The sequence below is a fragment of the Pelophylax lessonae genome, assembly GCF_965119305.1.
Source record: "Pelophylax lessonae genome assembly, chromosome: 12".
NCBI lineage: Eukaryota > Metazoa > Chordata > Amphibia > Anura > Ranidae > Pelophylax > Pelophylax lessonae.
Genome location: NC_138779.1, coordinates 10,864,435 through 10,887,189, shown reverse-complemented (window position 1 = coordinate 10,887,189; position 22,755 = coordinate 10,864,435). Strand labels below are relative to the sequence as shown.

The 22,755-nt window shown below is 43.7% G+C and overlaps 1 protein-coding gene across 2 annotated transcripts in view; it reads right to left on the bottom strand.

Annotated features, from left to right (window-relative positions):
• Positions 1–22,755, bottom strand: part of RNF207 (ring finger protein 207) — a gene marked incomplete at its 5' end in the record, with an annotated part of 137,641 nt that overhangs the window by 74,437 nt on the left and 40,449 nt on the right. For both annotated transcript variants that reach the window (XM_082273313.1, XM_082273314.1), the window contains 4 exons: positions 4,506–4,578; positions 6,045–6,091; positions 13,289–13,414; positions 21,378–21,453. In XM_082273313.1, coding sequence (XP_082129439.1) covers positions 4,506–4,578; positions 6,045–6,091; positions 13,289–13,414; positions 21,378–21,453 — 322 coding nt within the window. The remainder of the gene's footprint in view (positions 1–4,505; positions 4,579–6,044; positions 6,092–13,288; positions 13,415–21,377; positions 21,454–22,755) is intronic.

Sequence of the window (22,755 nt, the reverse complement as noted above, 5' to 3'; positions counted from 1 at the left end):
TCTTTTAAAGACTGACAAACTCCTATGGCTGCTACTGCTGGCTGTATCACAGATCCTACAATGGAAAAGGAGGCTTTCAATAAAGATTCCAACTTTTTATCTGCTGGATCTTTAAAAACCTGGGCATTATCCACAGGGCAGGTTAAACTCTTGTTAACCAAAGAAATGGCAGCATCCACAGAGGGTATATTCAATTTCTTAGTGAACTTTTCCTCCATAGGATACAATAGTGAAAAGCTTTTAGGAGGAACAAAAATCCTATCAGGATGATCCCAATCATTATATATTTCTTGCTCCATGAGTGGATGTATGGGAAATGTCCGAGGACTATGAGAAGGGCGCAATGAGCATAGAGAGTAAAAAGAGACTTCAGCCATCTCTAAGGGAGGACATTTCTATCCAGACTGTACCATTTCACTAAGAGACTGAACCAACAATCTCTGGGTTTGAAAGGCTGATAGAGACTTCTCTGACCCTGACTCCCCAGAAGTGGAAACCTCAGCTTGACCATCCATAGGGTCATCATCAGCTACGTCTTCCACATCCTCTGTCCAATCCTGAACTGATTCAGGGGGTGGCTCAGGTGAGGGGGATCCATCACGTTTCCTCTCTCCTTAAGATACTGCAATCATGCCAGCAATCTTATGTAATGCTGTATACCAAATCGTCCTTAGTGAAATAGGTTGCGGCAGAAGCACCTGGAGTAGCTTCTATGCCTGACAACCGTAATGGCTCAGATTGCCTAGTCGCCCCTGGCTCATCAAGGGGAGTAGACACAGAGGAAGCATGGCTAGGATCTTCAAGGCCTGACAGTGGCATCACAATGCCCCTTCCAACTGTGCCCCCCCAGCCCTTTTTCAGGCAGACATTGCTTTATAATAAGACAAACTTGAGGTACTAACTATACAGCTTATCACACACAGCACTGATTATCCCAAAGATACAGAACCTGTTTGTGCCAGTAACATACTCCCACAGTGACTCACGCAACCCAGCTGCTGCTGCTCTGTGTCCCCTTCAGCCTCTGACAGAGGCTAGCGCGTTGAAAACAGTTCCTTATAAATCGCACCCTCTTATGCTGTTTTGCGCATGCGCGGCATGCTACGTGGCGTCCACATGCACACCAATTGCTTTCAAACATTAAAAAAATGTAAAAGGTGAAGATTCCCGTGCACGCGAATGGTCCTTCGCCGCAAACACGCTATCAAGGGAGGAGATGAACACGCAGGCGCTTATTTGCCAAGGCGAAAACAGCAACATGGGGTGAGAACAGCTTAGGCTGAATCTTGTTTGTCACAGCTGATACTTTTCAGGTGATCAGCCCAGGATAAAAACAGTGTGTCAAACAATAAGCAAAGAAATAATGTTTTAACAAACTTTACATCAATCCCAAAACTGCACAAGCTCATATAATCACAATTGGCACATTTAATCCCTGAGGAAAGGCCAGAGCTTTTAACAAGATGTATTTTGCCTATGCTTAACATCCATAGTCTCATGTGGAGATCCACGTGGCACTCGGTCACTGTTATCTTTTAAAGGGAACAGTACATAAATTATTTACGTTTGTTGTGTGTGCAAATATTTTAAATTTGACTTGCCAGTCCTGCTGCAGGATTCTGTTTGAAACAGGAATCCAATCTTCACCCATCACAATGAGCTTTGTCTTGGCGACCTTCAAGGACTGGGTCCCCTTGGTTTAGAGGGGCCATGGCCTTTGACCTGTAGAGCACCCTGCACGGAGCGCCTTTGGGGTTTGGTATTACCAAGAGTCTGGATCCCAGGGTCCAGCGACTAAAAAGGACATTACAGGCAAAACCTTGTATCTGCTTCCCGGGGCTCAGGTACTATCATTTTAGTCCATTGACTTTTTTAGATGGATCTGATAGCTAACCCCTTAGATTCAGTGAACTTTGATTGGGTATATAGCATAATCTTCTTTCTTTTTCTTTTAAGAATATGTGGAGAGACTCTCCACCATGACCATCACCTTTAGAAAAAACTGAGGTACTTCCTGTGGGGAGGGGTTATATAGGGGGACATCCTTTCTGATTGGTTGCCAGTGTCCTTCACCTGTAGGTGGCTATATAACCCATATGTTATGATTTATGGCTCTGTGTCCCATGATGTACGAAAAGAAAAAGCGATTTTTCATTTATTAAGCATTTCGTTTTTATTCAATAATCTTCTTTTTATTTTTTTACCACTATATGAACATATGTAACTATATGTTTGTTAAATAATAAATAAACTTTAGCTTTAAATGGACAAATATAGAAATTCATATGTGTGTTGTAGCCCTGATGAAGGGAGAGGTCTCTGACCCCCTTGAAACGTGTTAACTATTCTGTGTTGCTGCTTGTAAACCAATAGTATTATTATGTACTTTTGGACTCTCACACTAATTGGTGCTCTTATTGGACTTTGTACACATCTTTTCTGCAAAGGCTGTGGGGAGCTGGGCAGGGCCCAATGGTGAAGGTCTTTGGAGGAAGGCTTAATCCGCATATTCACCTTCCCCGACTGCCCCCCCTTAACATAAAATGGTTGCCATGGGGGTGGTACACATGCTTCGCCCCCAATGCTTTGCATCCTGACCACAGCAAAAATGAAAGCACAGGTTACTTTTGACATGAAGTACCACCCAACCACCCTGCAACTGCGTCGGATGCATGTGGTTGCGGCACAGGGCTCCAAGAAAGCCCTTATTGGGTGGTACAAAGTGTGTGTAGCAGGTTTTCCTAAATCCCTCCTACACGCCAGTGTCTGCATTACAACTTTTAAAGGGTAACTCCACTTTTGTGGGAAAAAAAATAGCAAATAAAGAAAAAAATAATATAGCGTATACAATTGAGAAGTCATATTGTAATTGAATGTTATTAAAAATGACCTTTCCTTTTGAATCTGCAGCTATTGTAATTTTCTGAAAATGCAATATGGCCACCTGGAGCTGTTCTGTACACAGAATGTATACTGACCACACCCCCAGAATGTGTACTGACCACACCCCCAGAAACATCATTTCCTGCTTGTGTGATTGGCTCACCGATTTTCCCAGAAGTCTAACTAACACAAATGTAATTTTTGGTGAGATACTCCCAATAGGAACACGTCCAAATGCATGCAGGCCCAGCAGCTTTCCTCATTAGTGCTCTGCAGCTGCACAGCTGATTGATAATTATGAAACCACTCCCATTAGACCCACTCAGCACAGAGGAACAAACAGGGATTTCTTCAGAATAAAAAAAGGTAGGAATCTGCAACAAAGTTTGTTATAATCCTTGCAATGTACAGAGATCACCCAGAGGGTTTTTTCCACCAACAAAAGTGGAGTCACCCTTTAACAAAAAATCTTTGCCATGTTAATTCTTTATCTTTTCCTGGCTTTAAGCCTCGTACACACGCATCGAAAATCGGCAGGGAATTTTCGTCCGACGACCGATCTGCCGATTTTCGGCTTGTTAGTATGATGCTTCCGACAACCGACTCCGACTTTTCAGCCGAAAAAAATCTGGTGTGCAAATTTTTGTCCGCCGCCGATTTTCGTGCAGTCAGTACAGATTTCGACAGGGAAAAATCTAATGAGCAAGACTGGGCATGCTCAGAGAAGAAAGAACACAAAGAAAGCAATCCAACACATGACATCACTTCTGAAGTAGAATTTTGTTGGGCGAGAAAATTCGTGTGCAGTCTAGGCACATTCCAACCAACAAAACACAACTCTGGACAAAAGACGGACGATCGGTCGGCCGATATTCGTTGCGTGTGTACTAGGCTTTAGTTTCTGTTCAGGAATTGGTTCAGGCCAAGCTTTTTGGCTCAAAGGGTAACTCCACTTTTGTTGAGAAAAAAACATTCCCCTCTGGGTGATCTCTGTACATTGCAAGGATTGTAACAAACTTTGTTGTAGATTCCTTCCTTTTGTTACTCTGCAGAAATCGCTGCTTTTTTCTCTGTGCTCCCTTAATCTAATGGGAGTGGTTTAATCATTATCAATCAGCTGTGCAGCTGCAGAGCACTAATGAGGAGGTCTGTTGGGTCTGCAGTCTATTAGACGTATTCCTATTTTGAGGATCTCACCAAAAATGACATTTGTGTTGCAGGGGATGCCAGAAATCTGACTTTTATCTTAGGCAGACATCTGGGAAAATTGGTGAGCCAATCACACAAGCAGGAAATTACGTTTCTATGGGGCGCTCTGTATACCATCGGCGTACAGAACACCTCCAGGTGGCCATATTGCATTTTCAGAAAATTACAGTGGCTGCAGATTGAAAAGGAAAGGTCATTTTTAGTAGCATTCAATTACAATATGATTTGTGTCCCAATTGTATAAACAAGATTATTATTTCTTTATTTGATAGTTTTTCCTCCATGAAAATTGAGTTACTCTTTAAAGACACCAGCTGTATTTCATAGCACTTTCTAGACAGCTACAGGTCATCTTTATTCTGTTTTTATTTTCCCTGTAAATGAATATGTAACCCTAATAAATAGATCCTTACTTGCAAGGTGGGTAATAGAGAAGCCAGGTGGGAGAGCTGGTCTTTAAATGCCTTTTCCTTTTCTTCATGTTGACTTGAAACCCAATGCAGAAACACATACATTTAGAATAAATATACTGTAAATAAAACAATGAAAATACTGATATTTAGAATCTAAGATAACAGTATTACAATTCTTCTTACTCCTCAGCAGTATGAAGGCAGGTGCAGTTTATTTTCTCCACCGCAGGTGGCGCTAAACCGTAATGGCTCTGCAGCTGGAGGGGAAATCATGAGAAACATGGTGTCTCTATGGTTTTACTGGGTAAGCAATCGGGTTAGATGCTGTTGCTGCATGTGACTCTGACGGCCATCTTAGGTCAGGCAGAGCCTACTTAGGGTCTTAGCTCCCAAATGTGAAGCGCTTTATGTGAGTAGATAGTGTAGGGAAAGGTACCTTGTCTGGTAGGGACAGTACTAGCGGTAGGGAGAGGTTCCTGATAAGGAGCTTTCTATTAGACACTTGGCGGCCGCCCACCAGCAATGGCCGCTGTAGGCAAAGCAATGTACCCTTACATCGCTGCCTACTTGCCTAGTTCCGGGTTTAGGGTGGACGCATGTTCGCAACCCCCCATAGGGAAAGGTACCCTGTCTGGTAGAGACAGTGCTAGCGGTAGGGAGAGGTTCCTTATGAGGAGCTTTATATTAGCCACTAGGCGGCCGCCCAAAACGCAATGGCCGCTGTAGGCAAAGCAATGTACCCGTACATCGCTGCCTACTTGCCTAGTTCCGGGTTTAGGGTGTACGCATGTTCGCAACCCCCCCCACCCCCCATAGGGAAAGGTACCCTGTCTGGTAGAGACAGTGCTAGCTGTAGGGAGAGGTTCCTGATGAGGAGCTTTATATTAGCCACTTGGCGGCCGCCCACCAGCAATGGCCGCTGTAGGCAAAGCAATGTACCCGTACATCACTGCCTACTTGCCTAGTTCCGAGTTTAGGGTGCACGCATGTTCGCAACCCCCCCCACCCCCCATAGGGAAAGGTACCCTGTCTGGTAGAGACAGTGCTAGCGGTAGGGAGAGGTTCCTGATGAGGAGCTTTATATTAGCCACTAGGCGGCCACCCAAAATGCAATGGCCGCTGTAGGCAAAGCAATGCACCTGTAAATTGCTACCTACTTGCCTAGTTTCAGGTTTAGGGTGAACGCATGTTGGCTACCCCCCGTAGGGAAAGGTACCCTGTCTGGTAGAGACAGTACTAGTGGCAGGGGGAGGCTCCTAATTAGGAGCTTTATATTATCCACTTGGCGGCCGCCCACCCGCAATGGCTACCGAAGGAAAAAGCAATGTACCTGTACATCCGTACATCGCTGCCTACTTGCCTAGTTCCGGGATTAGGTTGCCCGCATGTTCGCTACATTTTTGTTTTGTTTGGGTACAGCGTTGCATGACCGCGCAATTACCAGTTAAAGTAGCACAGTGCCGAATAGCAAAAAATGGCCTGGACATGAAGGGGGTTAAAACCTTCCGGAGGTCAGGTGGTTAAGAATTAGAGTCTTACCATTGGACAGCTTTCAATAGACTCTTTCTCCGTTCTGCCAGCTTTTCCTGTAAAAAGTTCAACAAAAATGTTTTTAAAACAGTAATAACATAACGAATCCTGAGAAAACCAGACACAAGTTTCCACGAATTATAATGGTTTTATCCCAGTGGTGGAGCTGCTGCAACTGAATATATAAAAGGCTTCCAGGGGTAAAGGGGAGACCTTCAGTGATAACTAATTACATGACATTTGTATCCTCTTCTCTTGTTTTAGATTGTCTGATCTAGAGCCATTATCATGATTTCAACTTCTGATGCTTTAAAAAGGCACTGGGAATTGCAAATTTGATTCAAATAATCTCCAAAAATCTACCACCTACCAGAATTCGGCAGCTTGTGAATTCAAATAAACTGACAGCTGCAATACACTTTATTAACCCCTTCCTGTCTACAGTATGCATTTATGCACCCTCGGTGGACTAAGCTTTTTTTTCCGTGGGGCCGTACATATAGTGTATCCGGATAATATTCACATCGCTTCACTTTTTCCACATTGTTTTATGTTACAGCTTTATTCCAAAATTTATTATTTTCCTCAAAATTCTACAAACAATCCCCCATAATGATAAACAGTTGTGTACTCTGCGCTATGAGAAATGAAATTGTGTATATAAAACGTGAAGCAAATACAATTAAATATGTATATATAAAGTGCATGCAATACACTCAATGCACAAAAAAACACTGCTGCCACCATATATCCCAAATCGAACAAAAATGCAATAAAAGTAACAGTGTAATACTTTAGAGCCGGTTCACACTACCGCGGCCAGAAAGTCGCCCCATGAAGGAGCGACTTTTTAGCCCGACTTTAGCGTGACTTTGAAGAGACTTAAATGTTAGGCGACTTTGTCTGTGGGGAATGCCTGGCTAATCTTTTTCTTCTTCCTGAAAGTCTGAACACAGTCGCTTGAAAATAGATAAGGGTCCGACTTAGAGGCGACTCCCATTGAAGTCTATGTGCACAAGTCGGATAGAAGTCACCTTGAAGTAGTACAGGAACCTTTCTGAAGTCAGAGCGACTTCAGTAGTGCATATTAAAGCGGCTCTCATTAATTTACATTGAATTTGTAATGACAAGCGACTTGAGGTCGCACAAGTCGCACCCCAAGTCGGAGTAGTGTGAACCGGGTCTAAGGCTACGTTCACATGTTGGCGTAGCAGATCGCGGGCAGAATCACTGCGATTCTGCCCGCGATCCGGAATTCATTGCAAATTGCGGGACGCCTGTGCGTTGCCATTGATTTGCAATGGCACCCCAAATGCTGTGTGATGTTGCCGCAATTTCCGCCTGCCGAATCGCGGTAAGATCGCACAAACAAAATCGCGGGTCGCATGACACCCCAAAGAAGCTCTTGTACCTTTTTTGGGTGTCATGCGACCCGCGATTTTGTTTGCGCGATGTTACCGCGATTCGGCAGGCGGAAATCACGGCAACATCGTACAGCATTTGCGGTGCCATTGCAAATCAATGGCAACGCACAGGCGTCCCGCGATTTGCAATGAATTCCGGATCGCGGGCAGAATCGCGGTGATTCTGCCTGTGATCTGCTACGCCAACATGTGAACGTAGCCTAAAGGTAGAGCTGTGAACACCAAAACAAAGGTTACTAGCATTCCAATGAAATGCAATAATAGTCCATAAAGTTCAAAAATGATGGTTGTATAAAAACAAAAAGTCCATAAACATCCAGACAAGAAAAGAAAATGCCAGAGCCAATCCTGTCAACACCACATCCCAAGGGTAGTCAAAAAACAATGGAAAAGGAGGAAAATCGGGACTTTAAAAAGGTGTTGATCTCCCACGTCGGGTAATAATAAATCCCAACTATATAAAATGTAATTATTTTATTAAATGAATGTTAAAAAACCTCCAATAAATGGAGATATTAAACATGAAATGTAAGAACAATACAAAGCATAAAATCACATTGAATAAATCAAATAACACATAATATAGCCCCCTCAGTGGAAATGGAAAAGGGGGGGCTTAGGGGTACCACATAAACACCCAATGTTAATCTTCATAAGAAAGACTGGTGAAGACCCTTTTAAAATGTAGCGGTATTATCCTTATTCCAAGAGCCAGTTTCAAACCACCAAATCAGGTGCAAGTGATCCCGCTCCCAATGGATAACAAACTCACCAGCTAATGTTGCCTTCCATTCGCATGGTCGGCATAATTGCTTATTGATCGATTGAACAATTCCAAGATATAGATCAAATCCTTTGCTCCAATATTATGTAAGACAAAAAAGGGGAAACCTCCAATGGCATAGTACCCAATCAATAACATTTTATTAAAAAATACTTATAAAAGAGCTGCTCACATTTAACACAAATAAAATCTGTATTTAGGCAGTATACATCATATTGTGGTAGGAATACCAAGTCCTGATCTCACCACCGATGGATGACAGCTGCACATTCCGGTGTATGTGTCGCCGTTTAACCACCATAACCCCATAATGACAAAGTGAAAGGAGGTTGAAATCTTTGCAAATTTATTAAAAATAAAAATACAAAAAAATCCCATGTACATAAGTATTCACACCCTTTGCTCAATACTTTGGTGAAGCTCCTTTGGCACCAATTACAGCCTCAAGTCTTTCTGAGTATGATGCTACAAGCTTGGCACTCCTATTTTTGGGCAGTTTCTCCCATTCTTCTTTGCAGGACCTCTCAAGCTCCATCAGGTTGGATGGGGAGCGTCGGTGCACAGCCATTTTCACATCTCTCCAGAGATGTTCAATCGGGTTCAAGTCTGGGCTCTGGCTGGGCCACTCAAGGACATTCAGAGAGTTGTCCCATAGCCACTCCTTTGTTATCTTGGCTGTGTCCTTAGGGTCGTTGTCCTGTTGGAAGATGAACCTTCACCCCAGTCTGAGGTCCAGAGCGCTCTGGAGCAGTTTTTCAACAAGGATGTCTCTGTACATTGCTGCATTCATCTTTCCCTCGATCCTGACTAGTCTCCCCGTTCCTGCCACTAAAAAACATCCCCCACAGCATGATGCTGCCACCACCATGCTTCACTGTAGGGATGGTATTGGCCAGGTAATGAGCGGTGCCTGGTTTCCTCCAGACATGACACTTGCTATTCAGGCCAAAGAGTTCAATCTTTGCTTCATCAGACCAGAGAATTTTGTTTCTTATGGCCTGAGAGTCCTTCAGGTGCCTATTGGCAAACTCCAGGAGGAGTACCTTTGGTCTGGCCACTCTACCATTCAGGTCTGATTGGTGGAGTGCTGCAGAGATGGTTGTTCTTCTGGAAGGTTCTCTTCTCTCCACAGAGAAACACTGGAGCTCTGTCAGAGTGACCATCGGGTTCTTGGTCACCTCCTTCCCTAAGGCCCTTCTTCCCCGATCGCTCAGTTTGGCCGGGCGGCCCACTCTAGGAAGAGTCCTGGTGGTTCCAAACTTCTTCCATTTATGGATGACGGAGGCCACTGTGCTCATTGGGACCTTCAATGCTGCAGAAATGTTTCTGTAGCCTTCCCCAGATCGGTGCCTCCGTACAATCCTGTCTCTGAGGTCTACAGACAATTCCTTGGACTTAATGGCTTGTTTTGTGCTCTGACATGCACTGTTAACTGTGGGACCTTATATAGACAGGTGTGTGCCTTTCCAAACCATGTCCAATCAACTGAATTTACAACAGGTGGACTCCAATCAAGTTCTAGAAACATCTCAAGGATGATCAGTGGAAACAGGATGCACCTAAGCTCAATTCTGAGTGTCATGGCAAAGGGTGTGATACTTATGTACATGGGATTTTTTAATTTTTAATTTTAAATACCTTTCAAACAAACTTCTTTCACGTTGTCAATATGGGGGAATGTTTGTAGGATTTTGAGGAAAATAATAAATGTAATCCATTTTTGAATAAGGCTGTAACATAAAATGTAAAAAAAGTGAAGCGCTGTGAATAATTTCTGGAAGCGCTGTACAGGTGCATCGCATAAAATTAGAATATCATCAAAAAAGGTAATTTATTTCAGTAATTAAATTTAAAAAATCAAACTCATATATTTTATACAGATGTGTTACACACAGAGTGATATATTTCAAGCATTTCTTTCTTTTAATTTTGATGACTGTGGCTTACAGCGAGTGACACCCCAAAATTTAGTATCTGAGAAAATTAGAATATTACATAAGACCAATAAAAAAAGGATTTTAATACAGAAATGTTGTCTTAGTGAAAAGTCTGTCCATGTACAGCAGGGGCAGGGAACCTTTTTTCTGCCAAGGGATTTGGGTATTTATAAAATCATTCGGGGGCCGTACAAAATTATCAACTTAATTAAATGTTTGACCAAATATAACAGGCACATTAACTCACCCCTAATGTGATGGCTGCAACTGCTTCTTTAGTGAGGTGTGTGATGTTAGCTGGTATTGATGATGTTGCTACTCGCAACTGGTTTTCCAGGTTTGCGTCGGTCAGTCTGGAGCGCAGTCGACTTTGTGGTGGAAGTTTTGAAAATAACTGATGGCAGGTAATGCTGGTGGGCATAGCTGGCTGGTATTGCTGGTGGGTACAGCTGGCTGGTACTGCTGTGGGTACTGCTGGCTCAGGCTGGTACTGCACGCTTGTAATGTGCTGTGGGTACTGCTGGCTCAGGCTGGTACTGCTGTGGGTATTGCTGATTCAGGCTGGTACTGTGCTATAGCTACTGCTGGCTGGTACTGCCTTGGGTACTGCTGGCTCAGGCTGGTACTGCTGGCTTGTAATGTGCTGTGGGTACTGCTGGCTGGTACTGCTGGCTCAGGCTGGTACTGCTGTGGGTATTGCTGATTCAGGCTGGTACTGTGCTATAGCTACTGCTGGCTCAGGCTGGTACTGCTGGCTGGTACTGTGCTGTGGGTACTGCTGTCTCAGGCTGGTACTACTGGCTGGTACTGCTGTGGGTACTGCTGGCTGGTATTGCTGTGGGTACTGCTGGCTGGTACTGTGCTGCAGGTACTGCTGGCTGGTACTGTTGTGGGTACTGCTGACTCTGGCTGGTACTACTGTGAGTACTACTGGCTCTGGCTGGTACTGCTGGTTCTGGCTGGTACTGCTGGCTCTGGCTTATACTGCTGTGAGTGCTGCTGGCTCTGGCTGGTACTGCTGTGTGTGCTGCTGGTGGGAAATGCTGGCTAGCAACGGTGCCGCGCTGGAGGAAGAGGGGATGCTTCCTGTATTGGTCACAGGCAGAGTGCATTTGATATCACTCCGCCTGTGACTCACTCAGACTGTCACAATGGAGCCTTGGCTCCATTCTGACAGATCAGCTGAGAGACACAGACTCCGCTGCACAGGGGGCCGGACCAAATGACTTTGAGGGCGTCGAGGGCCGCATACGGCCCCGGGACATAGGTTCCCCACCCCTGATGTACAGTATAGTATGCAGTCAGTACTAGGTTGGGGATTCTTTTGCATGAATTACTGCATCAATGCAGCGTGGCATGGAGGCGATCAGCCTGTGGCACTGCTGAGGTGTTATGGAAGCCCAGGTTGCTTTAATAGCGGCCTTCAGCTCCTCTGCATTGTTGGGTCTGGTGTCTCTCATCTTCCTCTTGACAATACCCCACAGATTCTCTATGGGGTCATGCTGGAAAATGAAATCAGCGTCTCCATAAAGCTGGTCAGCAGAGGGAAGCATGAAGGGCTCTAGAATTTCCTGCTAGAGGGCTGGGCTGACTTTGGATTTGATAAAACACAGTGGGCCAACAACAGCAGATGACACGGCTCCCCAAATCATCACTGACTGTGGAAACTTCACACTGAACCTCATGCAAATTGGAATCTGTGCCTGGAATTTCCACTCTTCCTCCAAACTCTGGGACCTTGATTTCCAAATGAAATGCAAAAGTGGCCTACACAGAGTCCTGACCTCAACACAACAGAACACCTTAGGGATGAATTTGAGTGGAGACAGCGAGCCAGGCCTTCTCATCCAACATCAGTGCCTGGGACCTCACAAATGTGCTTCTGGAAGAATGGTGAAACATTCCCATAGACACACTCCTAAACCTTGTGGACAGCCTTCCCAGAAGAGTTGAAGCTGTTATAGCTGCAAAGGGTGGGACAACTCAATATTGAACCCTACGGACTAAAGCTGGATACACACTATACAACTTTTGTTGGTAGATTTCCATTAGATTTACCTTCAACTATGTTGTACAAGGGCCGGCCTGACTGCATACAAATTGAAAGTGTTTAGGTCTGACCTCATATTATATGGTTTTGGTAAGTCTGAAGGAAAAAATCTAAAGAAAATTGTATAGTGTGTATCCAGCTTAAGACTGGCCATACACTGTACGAAAAATTGTTCAAACTCATTTTCGAAAGACGAGCAGACGATCGTGCCGTCACGTAATGACCAAATTTTGAAAGATAAATCATTCATTGGACATAAATCCATCTTTCGCATTTTGTCACATATGTGTAGTGCAAACAGTTCGGGCGAGAAACACATTAACCTTTCAATTTATCGTTTGTTTGGCAGAATTTTCCAAACTGTTCCTTTGATTTTTCATCTCTGAAAAGTTAAAACCGATTTTCTATTTGTGCCCATTAACTGGAGGAAAAACGAATGGACGGACCAAATGACAGATTTTCCAACAATTTTTCGGCTAGTGTATGCCCAGCATAAGACTGGGATGCCATTAAAGTTTATGTGTGTGTAAAGGCAGGCGTCCCAATACTTTTGGTTATATATATATATTTTAAAAAATTATAGCCGAATAAACTTTGCATTTCTCTGTAAATAAGCCTATAAGTGGATCCCATAATGTAATAAACAGATGTGCGGTCAGCGTTATCCTAAAAGTAAATCCCCATCCTTATAACTAATATTAGCTGTTTAGTGCCACCTAGTGACAACTGAATAGAAATACACACTGCGGTGGATAAACTAAAACTGGAGAGTGCAGAATCCGGTGCAGCTCTGCATAGAAACCAATCAGCTTCCATTTTTTTTGGTCAAAGCTTAACTGAACAAGCTGAAGTTAGAAGCTGATTGGTTTCTTTGCACAGCTACACCAGATTTTGCTCTCTCCATGTTTAGTAGATCAATCCCACAGAATAGCTGTTTTAGGTCTTGTGGGTTTCGGATTGGCTGAGAAATGGGAGGAAGTGTCAGGGATTTCGAGTTTGTGACTCTTATTCTGGGTGAATCCCAAAACAAAGTGAGCCATCGAGGAGCTCCAGGATACCTGCATGCTGCTGAAGAGAGTGTTGATTGACGTCTCCTCTTCCTCAGCGCTGTTGTGGACTTCTTCGATCATGGCCTTCAGAAGAACAATCGCCTCTCGGGTTGAAGTCTGCAACTCCTTCACCGTCTATATTCAGCACACACAAATAAACGTACAATCATATTTTCTAATTCCTTCCAGCATTCTATAAAACGGTTACAACGTATCATTTGTTACAAACATGTATTTCCTATGTTCCATCCAGTGGTCACAATGCAGAATTTTATTACTGCCCAAATTTAACAAAAACATTCGTTCTGTAGAGAAAATTGCCGACAGAACATTGGTTTTTGCCCAGTTCACACAGAACAAATGTATATGCTAATTCGCTGGCTGAAGGGCTATGCAAATGCTACATTTATACCGTGGATATAAAAAGTCTACACACCCGTTAAAATGTCTGGTTTCTGTGATGTAGAAAATGAGACAAAGATAAATCATTTCAGAACTTTTTCCTCCTTTAATCTGATCTATAAACCGTACAACTCAGATGAACAACAAGCTGAAATCTTTTAGATGGAGGGAAGTAAAAATAAAAAAATATGGTTGCATAAGCGTGCACGCCCTTAACCACTTGCTGACCGCTTACTATATATATATATATCGGCGGCAGGGTGGCTCGTAAAGGCAAAACAATGTATGGATATGTTGTTTGCTTGGTGGCAGCTAGGGGGCGACCATTCCAGGGAGAAGAACAGTCGGCTGTGTTTACAACAGCCGATCGTCCTTCTCTCTCAGCAGGGAAGCTGATGCGTGTGTCAGGTGGCTCCGATTGCTGCCCGACACCGGCGATCGCTCCCCGCTGAGAGAGAAGGACGGTCGGATGTTGTAAACACAGCCGATTGTTCTTCTCCCTGGAATGGTCATAGAGCCCATGTAATCCTTCTATATAGGAGCACATGTCTATGATCATTTCAGAATACACGCCCCCCCCCCCCCCACAGTTAGAATTACTCCCCTAGGCTCACATTTAACCCCTTGATCACCCATAGTGTTAATCCCTTCCCTGCCAGTGTCATTATTACAGTTAACAGCATATTTTTAGCACTGATTACTGTAGTAATGTCACTGGTCCCCCCAAAAGTGTCAAACATATCAGTTAGGGGTCCGATCTGTCCGCCGCAATGTCAAAGTCACTGCAAAAAGTCACAGATCGCCACCATTACTAGTAAAAAAAAAAAAAATGACATAAATCTTTGCCGTAGTTAGTAAACGCGATAACTTTTGTGCAAACCAATCAAAATACGCTTATTGCAATTTTTTTTTACCAAAAATATGTAGCAGAAAACAAATTGGCCTAAAATGTTAAAAAAAAAATTGATTTTTAATTTTTTGGGGAATGTTATATAGCAGAATGTGAAAAATATTGTTTTTTTTTTTTTTTTCAAAAAATTGTCGCTCTTTTTTTGTTTATAGCGCAAAAAATAAAAATCACATAGGTGATCAAATACCACCAAAAGAAAGCTCTGTTTGTGGGAAAAAAAGGACATCAATTTCGTTTAGGTACAGCGTCGCACGACCGCGCAATTGGATGAATGCTTGGGTGGTTGTCATGCTGAAAGATGAAGTTCCTCTTCATGTTCAGCTTTCTAGCAAAAGCCTGAAGGTTTTGTGCCAATATTGACAGGCATTTGGAACTGTTCATAATTCCCTCTACCTTGACTAAGGCCCCTGTTCCAGCTGAAGAAAAACAGCCCCAAAGCATGATGCTGCCACCACCATGCTTCACGGTGGGTATGGTGTTCTTTTGGTGATGTGCAGTGTTGTTTTTGCGCCAAACATTACCTTTGGAATTATGGCCAAAAAGTTCAACCTTGGTTTCATCAGACCAGAACACATTTTCCCACATGCTTTTGGGAGACTTCAGATGTGTTCTTGCAAAATGTACCCGGCTTGGATCTTTTTCTTTGGAAGAAAAGGCTTCTGTCTTGCATATTTATGCAACCACATTGTTTCAGTTTTTTATTTTTACCTCCCCTTAAAGATTTCAGTTTGTTTTTCAACTGAGTTGTAGAGTTTATAGGTCACATTAAAGGTGGAAAAAGTTCTGAAATGATTTACCTTTCTCTCTTTTTTTTACATCATAGAAATCTGACAGTTTAACAGGGGTATGTAGACTTTTTATTCCCATTGTATGTAGCACATCCCCATAGGAACTAGTGATGAACTTGGATTCTCCAATCCTTCACAGCCAGGCACACAGAATTTTCATAAGCACCTAGAGTCAGAGAACAGTCCATGACTTTGTTTTTGTTATTTATTAGAGCAGGCATGTCCAACCTGTGGCCCAGTACCGCAGGCAATGCGGCCCACTGCCCCCTTCTCCTAACCTCCATCCACTAATTCTAGATTCTCCAACCTTCTAGACCAGGGGAGGCACCAGAATGCTGCCAGGAAGAGTCACCCAATCCTGAACCTTAGTAAACCCTGACCCAGATTCCATAGCTCAGGCTTAGCCCTGAGCTAAATGAAATTTTCCTAGTTTCACTTCTAGCACACACTAGAGGGTGCTACATACACTGCTCTAAAAAATGAAAGGAGCACTTTATAATCAGAGTATAGCATCAAGTTAATTAACCGCTTGCCGACTGTGCACAGTATATTTACTGCAGCAGTCAGCCCCGGCCAGGCAGAGTGACGTAGATCTACGTCGCTAGCCTGTCACCGGGTTTTGAGCCAATAGCGGGCGTGCGCCCGCCTCGGCTCGTTCACAGAGGAGTCCGGGCGTGTGACCGGCGGACCTGATGTCCGCCGGTCACATTACGATCGTCGGTAGAGCGGGAGAAAGGCGGGCGGCTTATGTAAACAAAGCTGCCTGTCATTCTCCCCTGTGTAAAAATGGAGATCAGACGGTTCTACTATGTAGAACCGTTGATCTCTGTTTTTACAATAGGAGACATGTCCAATCACAGTTAGAAGCACGCCCCTAGGACACACTTAACCCCTCCCTCTCCAATACAGTTAACCCCTTCCCTGCCAGTGTCATTTTTACAGTAACAGTGCATATGTATAGCACTGATTACTGCAGTAATGTCACTGGTACCCCCAAAAGTGTCAAAAATGTCAGTCAAGGGTCCGATCTGTCCGCCGCAATGTCGCAGTCCCGCAAAAAAAAATCGCAGATCGCCGCCATTACTCGTTAAAAAAAAAACACCAAAAATGACAAAAATCTTTCCCTTTGTTAGTAAACGCGATAACTTTTGCGCAAACCAATCAAAATACGCTTTTTGCGATTTTTTTTTACCAAACATATCTAGCATAAAACAAATTGGCCGAAAATGTTAAAAAATTTTGATTTTTACATTTTTTGGGGGGAATTTCATATAAAAAAAAAAGGGAAAAATATTGTTATTTTTGCAAAATTTATGCTCTTTTTTTTGTTTATAGCGCATGATCAAAAAATCGCACAGGTGATCAAATACCACCAAAAGAAAGCTCTGTTTGTGAGAAAAAAAGGATGTGAAATTCGTTTAGGTACAGCGTCGCACAACCGCGCAATTGTCCGTTAAATTCACGCAGTAAAAAAAAAAAAAAATCGCAAAAAAAAACCCTGGTCAGGAAGGGGGTAAAATCTTCCGGGGCTTAAGTGGTTAAACTCCTGGGATATTGATCTGGTCAGTTAAGTAGCAGAGGGGATTGTAATCAGTTTCAGCTGCTTTGGTGTTAATGCAATTAAAAACAGGTGCCCTAGATGGGCATCATACCCATCTTTTCTGACTGTTTTTCACTAGTTTTGCATTTGGCTAGGGTCAGTGTCACTACTGATAGCATGAGGCCATACCTGGATCCTATAGAGGTTGCACAGCCACTCCAGTTCCTCCAGGATGTCACATCAACACGTGCCATGGCAAGAAGGTTTGTGGTTTGCCCAGCACAGTCTTAAGAGCATGGAGGAGATTCCAGGAGACAGGCAATTACTCTAGAAGAGCTGGACAGGGCCATAGAAGGTCCTTAACCCATCAGCAGGACTGGTATCTGCTCCTTTGTGCAAGGAGGAACAGGATAAGCACTGCCAGAGTAATACAAAATAACCCCCAGCAGGCCACTGGTGTGAATGTCTCTGACCAAACAATCAGAAACAGACTTCAGGAGGGGGGCCTGAGGGCCAAAAGTCCGCTAATGGGCCGGGCCCTGTGCTCACTGCCCGGCACCATGGAGCTCGACTGGCATTTGCCATTGAACACCAGAATTGGCAGGTCTACCACTGCCATCCATACCAGTATAGGCCCTAACACATTACCCAGTCCATACCAGTATAGATATCCAGCATGATATTTTTCCCCATTGAGATCTGATGTGTTTTCAAAGTGTTCCTTTCATTTATTTGAGCACTGTATATTTACTTACAGGTTCATCTAAAAAATCTCAAAAAAATTAGAATATTCATCAAAAAAGTAATTTTATTTCAGTACCTCAATTCAAAAAGTGAAACTCATATTTTATATAGATGTGTTACACACAGAGTGATATATTTTAAGCATTTCTTTCTTTTAATTTTGATGATTATGGCTTACAGCTAGTGAAAATGATGTAATATTCTAATTTTCTGAGATACTGAAATTTTGGGGTGTCACTAGCTGTAATCCATAATCATCAAAATTAAAATAAAGAAATGCTTGAAATGTATCACTCTGTGTGTAACACATGTATATAAAATATAGGAGTTTCACTTTTTGAATTTAATTATCGAAATAAATAAACTTTTTGATGATATTCCAACTAAATGAGATGCACCTGTATATATACACACCTAAGGGCCCTTTCGCAAGGTGGGACCTATCAGGTCCACCTGTTTTTCAGGCGGACCCGATCAAACCCTTCAGACTCCTCTATGGAGTGGCGGGTGTCAACAGACGTGTTCGTTGACAACCGCCAACATCTGACCCGATACTATCCACTAGAAACTGACGGATGGGGATCTGTTCCCCACCCATCTGGAAGATTGGCATGGATGACAGTCAGATGTAAACGGACAGGCAGTCTGTGTACATCTGACTGCCCATAGAGGAGAGCAGGCCATGTCTGTGTCCATTCTGCATCAGTGGAGCAGAAGAGCCTGCCCATGTGGAACTGGCCTTAAGGGCCATACACACTATAAGATTTTCTGAAGACTTTTTCCTTTAGATTTACCAAAACCATATAATATGAGGTCAGACCTAAACTCTTTCAATTTGTATGCAATCAGGCCGGCCCTTGCACTACATAGAAAAGGTAAATCTAAAGGAAATCTAACCACAAAAGTTGTATAGTGTGTATCCAGCTTAAGGGGATCTTTCTTCTCACTGACCATCAGTGCTATGCAAAAGTTTTAGGCAGGTGTGAAGAAATGTTGTAAAGTAAGAATGCTTTAAAATATATATTTTATTTGTTGTTATATTAAAAAATATAATTTAATTATTTATTTTTATCAATTTATAAAATGCAAAGTGAGCAAACAGGAGAAAAATCAAAAATAAATCATTATTTGGTGTGACTACCCTTTGGCTTCAAACCAGCCACAAATCACTTGCACATTTTAGGCACTCACACAAAGTCAGGGATTTTGTAGGATTAGAGTCAGGTGTATGATTAACCAATTATACAAAGCAGGTGCGCATGATGAATTATTTCATATGGTCATATTAGTTTGAAACATAGCCATTATCTAAAACAGAAACGGCTGTGTAGAAAGCCTGGGTGAGTTACAGCCAAACTCTGCTACTAATGTGAAGATGTGGTAGACAGTTTCATGTCACAGGTCATACACCATGACAAGACTGAGCACAGCAACAAGACACAAATGAGTTATACTGCATCTGTCTCTCCTAGGCAAAGATTTAAAAGCAGACTGGGGTTAAGATGTGCTGTTCAACCTCTATGGAAGAAGCACAAAGAATTGGGTAAGGTTAAGGAGCGTAGACACAGCGGTTGGCCAAGGAAACTTAATGCTGCAGATGAAAGACACATCATGCTTCCTTCTCTTCCACATTGGAAGATTACCAGCAGTGCTATCAGCACAGAGCTCGCGGAACCCAGTGGGACCAAGCTACCCCCATCTACTGTCCAGAGAAGTCTGGTGGAAACCAGTGGGACCCAGGTACACCCATCTACTGTCTGGAGAAGTCTGTTGGAAAACAGTGGGAGCCAGGTACACCCATCTAGTGTCCAGAGAAGTCTGGTGGAAAGCAACGGAACCCAGGTAATCCCATCTAGTGTCCGGAGAAGTCTGGTGGAAACTAATGGGACCCAGGTACACTTACTTAGTGTCCGGAGTACTCTGGTGCAAACCAGTGGGACCCAGGTACACCCATCTACTGTCCAGAGAAGTCTGGTGGACACCAGTGGGACCCAGGTACACCCATCTACTGTCCAGGGAAGTCTGTTGGAAACCAGAGGGAGCCAGGTACACCCATCTAGTGTCCACAGAAGTCTGGTGGAAAGCAATGGAACCCAGGTACACCCATCTAGTGCCCGGAGAAGTCTGGTGGAAACCAATGAGACCCAGGTACACCCATCTAGTGCCCGGAGAAGTCTGGTGGAAACCAATGAGACCCAGGTACACCCATCTAGTGCCCGGAGAAGTCTGGTGGAAACCAATGAGACCCAGGTACACCCATCTAGTGTCCAGAGAAGTCTGGTGGACACCAGTGGCACCCAGGTACACCCATCTACTGTCCAGGGAAGTCTGTTGGAAACCAGTGGGACCCAGGTACACTTACTTAGTGTCCAGAGCACTCTGGTGCAAACCAGTTGGATCCAGGTACACCCATCTAGTGTCCAGAGAATTTTGGTTGAAACTTATGGGACCCAAGAACACCCATCTAGTGTCCGGAGAAGTCTGGTGGAAACCAAGGAGACCCAGGTACACCCATCTAGTGTCCTGAGAAGTCTGGTGGACACCAGTGGCACCCAGGTACACCCATCTAGTGTCCAGGGAAGTCTGTTGGAAACCAGCGGGAGTCAGGTACACCCATCTAGTGTCCAGAGAAGTCTGGTGGAAACCAGTGGGACCCAGGTACCCTCATCTACTGTCCAGAGATGTCTGGCCAGAAGTGGTCTTCATGGAAGAATTGCAGCCAAAAAAAGCAAAACCTCAGACGGGGAAACAAGGCTAAGCCACTTAATTATGCAGGAAAACATGGGAACTGGGTGCAGGAAATTGGCAGCAGGTGCTCTGGGCCGAGGAGTCAAAATGTAAATATTAGGTTGTAGCAGGAGGCAGTTTGTTGAGGGAAGGGTGGCAGAGCGGTATAATAAGTAATGTATGCGGCCAACTGTGAAGCATGGTGGAGGTTCCTTGCAAGTTTGGGGCTGCATTTCTGCAAATGAAGTTGGAGATTTGGTCAGGATCAATGGTGTCCTCAATGCTGAGGAAGAAGGGATGCTTGTGATTGGCCCCAAATTTATTCTGAGGCAGGCAAAACCACTCCAAACATACAGCCAATGTCATTAAGAACTAGAAGTGACGGTTTGGCTCCCACAGAGCCCTGATCTGATCATCATGGATTCTGTCTGGGATGACATAAATAGACAGAAGAATTGGAGGCAGCCAACATATACAGAAGATCTGTGCTTATTTCCCCAAGATGTATATAGAACAACCTACTTGCCAAGTTCCTTTACCAACTGTGTGCAAGTCTACCTAGAAGTAGGCAAAGGGGGGTCACCCCAAATATTGATTGGATTTCTCTGCATTTACTTTCCATTTTCTTAATTGATAAAACATAAACGATTAACATTTCTATTTCTGAAAGAATTCTTCATGTACATCATTAGCATCACACCTGCCTAAAACGTTTGCATAGTAGTGTACAGTATATGTATGTAGATGAATAAAGCTCCACCTTCTTCCAGGTAAGTCCCTGAATCCCCTTCACCCACAAGAGGGCACCATCTCTAGAAAATGTAATTCCCACCTGCTGGATGGAGGGAGAACAGACCCTACATTTAGCAAATGATTGCTCTGGAAGTCCCCCATTTTCAGGCCATGTGACCATCGCCATTGCCTTGGCACTGGTGACATGATCGGGCAGTGGTGTGGAGTTTATATTTACTAAACTTTCTGACTCACCAGGACAGCTTGATCCAGCTTTTCACATCCCAGGGCATAAGCCGTTTCAATATCGATGCAATGAGCGCGGCTCTCCCTGCCAAAAAAAAGCGCACCATTTTTTAAATGTAGCAATAATATTTAAAAAGACCTTCAGATCAAGAGTTATAATATGACAGATATGAAAAATTTGATTTTTAAAGCCCAAATAAATGTTTAAATCAGCTGAATACATTCCTGGTGCAGCAAACAAAAAGTATAAAAGTCTTGAGTAGGCCATAAACTAGATGTCTGAACGTTTTTACAAATATTTGTAAACAGGGGCGTATGTACAGGGGTCGTAGGGGTTGCAATTACGACCCGGCCCTGTACACTTGGATAGGAGGGGCAGCATATAGAGGAACCGATCTCCTCCATTTTCCTCCTGCAGCTGTTCCTCTACATGCTGCTCCTCCCATCCACTTCCTGCTGTGATCGGGCTCCTGTGTACTCCCCCGGGTCCCCCTCATTCCCTGCAGTGCTGCCGGATTCCTATCCTCTCCCGCCCAGCCGGTTGCTGAGGGGGATGTGGGGGATGAAAAGCAGGAAAGGGGGCGGAAAATGGGTCAGTTACTGGCCCCTTCCTTCACCTAATAGAGTCAGTGATCTTTACCGATCACTGACTCTGTTCATTCATAACTGAGCCATAGTAAATGCAGAAGGGGGGGGCCTAGGTGGGGCTGCACCGTGTCTGGGTTTAATAAAGTTAGATGGGATCTGATGTTATCGGTGTATGACTTCCTGCTTTCCTACTAATAGCAGTGGATCATTTTAAATTACATTGTATTACAAAACTGGTTGCATAACAGTGAGATATTTCATGTAATTTTCTTTGTGAAAGTGAAGTTGTCCTTTAAAGTGGGAGTAAACTCCCATGCATGAATTTTACCTATAGGTATAGTAAATATCTCCTAAATGTGCACTGTTTAGGAGATATTTACTGTACGTGCAGCCGGTGACATCATCGGCACATGCGCTCTGAAAGAACGGAATACCCGTGCCGTTCCTTCAGAGTCCTGTGAGTTCTGTGCCGTAAATGGTGGCTCCCACGCGTGTGCGGCAGTAACGTCATCGTGGCTTAGGCCACTCACACAGCCGGAGTCTGCAAAGTCAGGAGGAAGATGGGTGAAGATGGAAGTGCCTTCAGCAGTGACAGCATGCCCCTGGAAGGCTTCGTTTTCAGCTAAGTTTCAGATAATGTGCTAGTATGCACTGCACACTAGCACAGTATGACATTGCATTTCAGGTTTTTTTTTTTTTTAAAAACACCCAGCAGTTTACTACGACTTTAACCTTTTCCCACCCGTGCTATAGCTGGGCCTAAATTGCCGAGAGGGCATCCATATACACGTACTCCTGT